Source organism: Rana temporaria, chromosome 4 (assembly GCF_905171775.1).
Source record: "Rana temporaria chromosome 4, aRanTem1.1, whole genome shotgun sequence".
Classification (NCBI taxonomy): Eukaryota; Metazoa; Chordata; class Amphibia; order Anura; family Ranidae; genus Rana; species Rana temporaria.
In genome coordinates, this window is record NC_053492.1 from 117,364,982 (window position 1) to 117,370,457 (window position 5,476).

Sequence of the window (5,476 nt, forward strand, 5' to 3'; positions counted from 1 at the left end):
AGTTTCAGCAGACATGTTTGCTCGTGAGTATGGGGCCTAAGACATACCATACCTGCAAAGCAAATACAATAAAACATAGTAAAAATAAAACATTTTTTAACGCAATCTGTGCCTAAAAAATATATTCCGAAGCATGGGGCAATCCGCCCCTAATGTTAGGTACAAATCGCCCCTCCACCCCTGCCCCCATGCTTCGGCATATTTGTTGGGCCTCATGAGAAGGTGGATTATATGACAATCCGCTGATCAGAACTTCTAAACTAAAATGTGACCACCCCATCCCGCGCTGCCACTGCTAATTCACTGACATTTCTCCCCCCGCAGTCACCTAAAATGCATCCCTCTGGCACTCTTATTCCCCTGTTCCCCACCGCACCAATCCCCACAGCACCAATTCTCTCTACACCCCCGCACCGATCCTGCATGCCACAGAACTGATCCACTGTGCCTTCCCTGCAGCTTCTGGGTTCCCTCCTCTGACCTTCCCCCAGTTTTTGATGCTGCAGGGGATCCACAGAGAAACAAATAATCAAACTACATCCTCCCCTGCCATCCCAACTTCCCCTGTAGTGCCTGCTTCTCCTCCTCTCCCTCCTGCAGACATTTAGCGGCTGCAGGATCAAAATACAGGGCATCAGTTCCATTATTTGCCACCACCCCTGCTGCCCCTCTCATTCAGGTGTAGACAAATGTGACAGGGGGGCTACATGGGCCTCCTGAGTTATGGGGCCAGGTCGCGATTGCACAGGGCATTGATTACGCTATATGCTGTCCCGCCACCCCTCCTATCCAGCCTGGTGCTAGGCAGTTTCTGGCAGTCGTCAACTGCTAGAACGGTTGTCCCCCCCCCCCCCCCCCCCCGACTCCTGCTTTTTGCCTTTAGGCTTCTTCTGCTGGGTAAGGCAAGAGAGTTGCTTCCCCCAAAGCCACTCCCCTGGTACCCTAGAAGAAAATATATTATCTGCCATAGCAGTGCCTAGCACCAGAATGAGTATACTGTGTGTCCTACTGTAACAACGCCCCCTATTACCACTCTGCCCCCTGCACCTGTCACACTGCCTACTCTTATCACACTGCCTACTCTTATCACACTGCCCACCGACCTGTCACACTGCCCCCAACCAGTCACACTTCCCCCACCATATTGTCCCTCTGTCACACTGCCCCCTACCCTGTCACATTGCCCTGCCACTTTTCACACTGCTCCCCCACCTGTCACACTTCCCCCACCATACTGTCCCTCTGTCACACTGCCCCTCACCCTGTCACACTGCCCCCCACCTGTCACACTGCCCCCCACCTGTCACACTGCCCCCTTCTCCAACCAGTCACACTTCCCCCACCATACTGTCCCCCTGTCACACTGCCCCACCACCTCTCACACTGCCTCGTCACTTCTCACACTGCCTTCCCACCTGTCACACTTCCCCACCATACTGTCCCCCTGCCACACTGCCCCCACCCTGTCACACTGCCCCGCCACTTCTTACACTGCCCCCCACCTGTCACACTTCCCCATCATAATGTCCCCCTGTCACACTGCCCCTCTGACATACTGCCCCCCCCTGTCACACATGCCCTGCCACTACATATACATTGGGCAGGATGTCAATCTTATTCTAAAGGCATGGTGATGGTGTATGACGGGCAGGAAGCTGAGGCTGTGGAAGGCGATGACATATTAATGACAGTAGTCCTTTCTGGTGGTATTGAAGATAGATCTTTGGACACTCTTCCTGTGGTCTCTTCTGATCCACTTGGGTCTGATGAATCTCTAACCGGGCGTCTCTCTTGCATAGCCTTGTACTTATCTTCAGGCTTTTTACAGCGTTTGTAGCACTGAATTCTGTGGGTAAAGAAGGGACGAAAAAAATAAGTTTAATTTAATGTTTAACGATGTGTAGAGAAAATCTAAAAATTAAGAAATTAAGAAACTTTATAAAAACTGCAGTTATTTATTCCTTTAAAAGTCCCCAAAACGTTTTTCCCAAATTAGCCCGTGTAATTGTCTAAAAGCTGCTTTTATACCAAGTTGTCACATCTAACTCTATAATATCTAGCACACACTGAGAAATCAGTTTTGCGTGGGCCGTGGGTTCTTTAATATAAATTTTACCTGGTCTAAAATATCTCCAGGGTAGCAACAGTGCTTAGGTGGAATTTATTACTCTACAGCCTCTTTGGATCCTTGGCTTGGTCAGTACATGAACAGTCCCAACCCAGTTTGAAAATAAACCAGAGCCCTCCCACACTAGTCTTCCTGACACTCAACTCTCCATTCTCCAGTGCCAGAGCTTCTACTTTCCCTGAGGTTATGTCATTGACAGTTGTGGGATTGGGAAGCTTAGTGCTAAATAGTCATTATTATATTATTATTATATGTATTGTTTTGCAAGCTCTGTAACTACAAAATGAGAATCTGTCATGACGGAATATACATCAAAGACTCCAGGAGAAAGCTGATATGCTTGACAATATGGTCATACGCGTAACGATCTGATTGAAAACTTCTTCACAGAATCGGATAATATGATTGGATCTATTCATTGTGAAAGACACATGTTCACCAAACAAATTTAAGTAAAACCGATCAATTTTATCAAAATTATGCTGATCGGCCTGGGCAGGAAAATCCAATTGTAGGAAAGTAGAAAACGCAATATGATTCTTAAGCATATGGTGCATTAACCACTTCAGCCCCGGAGGATCTGGCTGCCAATTGACCGGCCACTATCTCCAGATACGCCGCGTAAGTGTAAATATGCGCCGATGTATCTATGCGCTGTGCCCACAAACTAAGATACGCCTAAAAACAGGCTTCATCCGACCGACGTAACTTGTCTACGCCGGCGTAGAGTGGGCGCATATTTACGCTGGGCGCATTTGCCGCTCCCATTGATTTTCTATGCACATATGCAAATGAGGGAGATACGCCGATTCACGAACATACTTGCGCCCGGCGCATAATATACGCGGTTTGCGTACGTCGTACGTCCGGCGTAAAGTTATTCCCCATATATGAGGTGCAACCCATGCAAAGGTATGGACCAGGGAACACAAGCCGTCGTATTTTACTTTGTTTACGTTGGACGTGAATATGGCTGGGCGTAGGTTACGTTCACGCCGTAGGCAGTGATCCGTCGTATCTTAGGCAGTTGTTCTGACGTGATTATGAGCATGCGCACTGGGATGCATCCACGGGACGGCGCATGCGCCGTTAATTATACGTATCTGTCTGAGACTCAGCCCATCATTTGCATGGGGTCACGCCTCATTTGCATGGCTCACGCCCACTTACGCCTAGGAAACCCATCGCAGATTTGGCAGCACTGGCTTTGTGAATCCAGTGCTTGCCTCTATGCACTGCGTCGGCGTAGCGTAAAGAAGATACGCTACGGCGGCATAAATATGCGCCGCTGTTTGTGAATCCGGACCATAGTGTCTACAAAATAGGATATAGTTTTATGGTATTTTTATTAATATTTGTTTTCTTTACTAGTAATGGCGCCGATCAGCGATTCTTATCGTGACTGCGACATTATGGCGGAAACATCGGCCACTTTTGACGTTATTTTGGGACCATTCACATATATACAGCGAACAGGGCTATAAAAATGCACTGATAACTGTATAAATGTGACTGGCAGGAAAGGGGTTAACCACTAGGGGGCTAGGAAGGAGTTAAGTGTGTCCTAGGGAGTTCTTCCAACTGTGTGGGGGCTGGGCTTACAGACGATCAGTGTCCTTTCACTAGGCCGAACAGGGAGATGCCTTGTTCACACAGGCACCCCCCCCGTTCTGCCACTTCATGACATCCAGCGGCACGGTCATGGAGCTCACGGCAAGGGGGCACTCCGGTGGCAAATTTAAAGGGACGTGCCTGTACGCCCATTTGCCTGTCTGTGCCATTCTGCCGACGTAAAAAGTGCGTGTAATTGACGGCAAGTAGTTAAACAATCTTTTGGATACTTCAGGTCATATTTCCAATCAGACAGTAAATCAATGAAAAATATGATTCTATACAAAATTGTTTAATTTATGGCCATCATAAGACTATTAGCTGGATTCAAAAAGACGCGCCTAACGTTAGGCAGGCGTAGCGTATCTCATTTACGCTACACCGCCGTAAGTTAGAGGCAAGTGCTGTATTCACAAAGCACTTGCGTCCTAAGTTACGGCGGCGTAGCGTAAATGTGCCGGCCTAAACGCGCCTAATTCAAATTGTGAAGAGGTGGGCGTGTTTTATGCTAATGAATCGTGACCTGACGTGATTGACGTTTTTTACGAACGGCGCATCCGTGGACATATCCCAGTGCGCATGCTCCAAATTAAGCCGCAAAGACTTATTGGTTTCGACGTGAACGTAAATGACGCCCAGCCCCATTCACGGACGACTTACGCAAACTACGTAAAAAATTCAAAATTCGACGTGGGACCGACGTCCATACTTAACATTGGCTAGGCCAGCTTTTTGGTGGAATAACTTTACGCCTGAAAATGCCTTACGTAAACGGCGTATCTTTACTGCAACGGGCAAGCGTACGTTCGTGAATAGGCGTATCTCGCTGATTTACACATTCTAGGCGTAAATCAGCGTACACGCCTCTAGCAGCCGGCCTAAATAGAAAGCTAAGATACGACGGCGCCCGCCGTTGTATCTTAGCTAGATTTAAGTGTATCTCTATTTGAGAATACACTTAAATTTACGATGGCGCAGATTCAGAGTTACAACGGCGTATCTACTGATACGCCGGCGTAAACTTCTCTGAATCTGGCTATATGTTTATAGCAAGATAAAAGTATGAAAGTGTTGCACTTACCCTAAGCAGCATCCTCCTATACAGGCCACTATTACAAGAACAAGGCCGATTGCCATTGGGATAGCGATGTAAACGATTTTTCCGCTTTTAACCATGCTGTGTAAAAGCATGTCAAAATACAGAGCACCCCCATTATGGTTCTGAGTGTCTGACGGAAGGATCTCGCCATTAGTGGCCATTTCATGGTGAACTTCCTTTTCGGTCACTGTCTGGCTGGTCCCAGTGACAGCGTCAGTAGAGCCCTCTTGGTCCAATGAGGCCTGTGTGTTCTCATCGGCGTCAGAATTCACCAAGGATCTCAGGTTCTCTGTTTCTCTTGGAAGCATTCCTGTGGGGATAATAAAAAAAAACAAAAGTGGTAAAGGAAGAATTAGTCTGGGCATCCTCTAAATAGTAAATTCACAAATGGTAAGAAAAGTTGGTAATAGTGATCCTTTCACATCTATCTGTCCGCAGTCTGAGTAACAATTTCCTGAATGCTTTGCACTCAGAATACTTTGCATTTTCTGAATGAATGCAAAGTGTTCTCTGATTGGACTAGGTAGGGTGGTGACGTCATGCTCTGCACCTCATCCAATCAAAGAATGCATTGCATTCTTTCTAAAGATGCAAAACATTCTGTAACTATGCTTGGTATATGTATTGTGACATTAGTT

At 47.1% G+C, this 5,476-nt stretch overlaps 1 protein-coding gene across 1 annotated transcript; it reads right to left on the minus strand.

Moving 5' to 3' along the window:
• Positions 1–1,564: 1,564 nt before the first annotated feature.
• LOC120935316 lies at positions 1,565–5,270 on the minus strand. The gene is made up of 2 exons (XM_040347447.1): positions 4,821–5,270; positions 1,565–1,846 (listed from the first exon to the last, which is right to left on the minus strand). The coding sequence occupies exons 1-2, from the start codon at positions 5,201–5,203 to the stop codon at positions 1,615–1,617; spliced, it is 615 nt and encodes a 204-aa protein (XP_040203381.1). The 5' UTR covers positions 5,204–5,270; the 3' UTR covers positions 1,565–1,614.
• Positions 5,271–5,476: the final 206 nt, after the last annotated feature.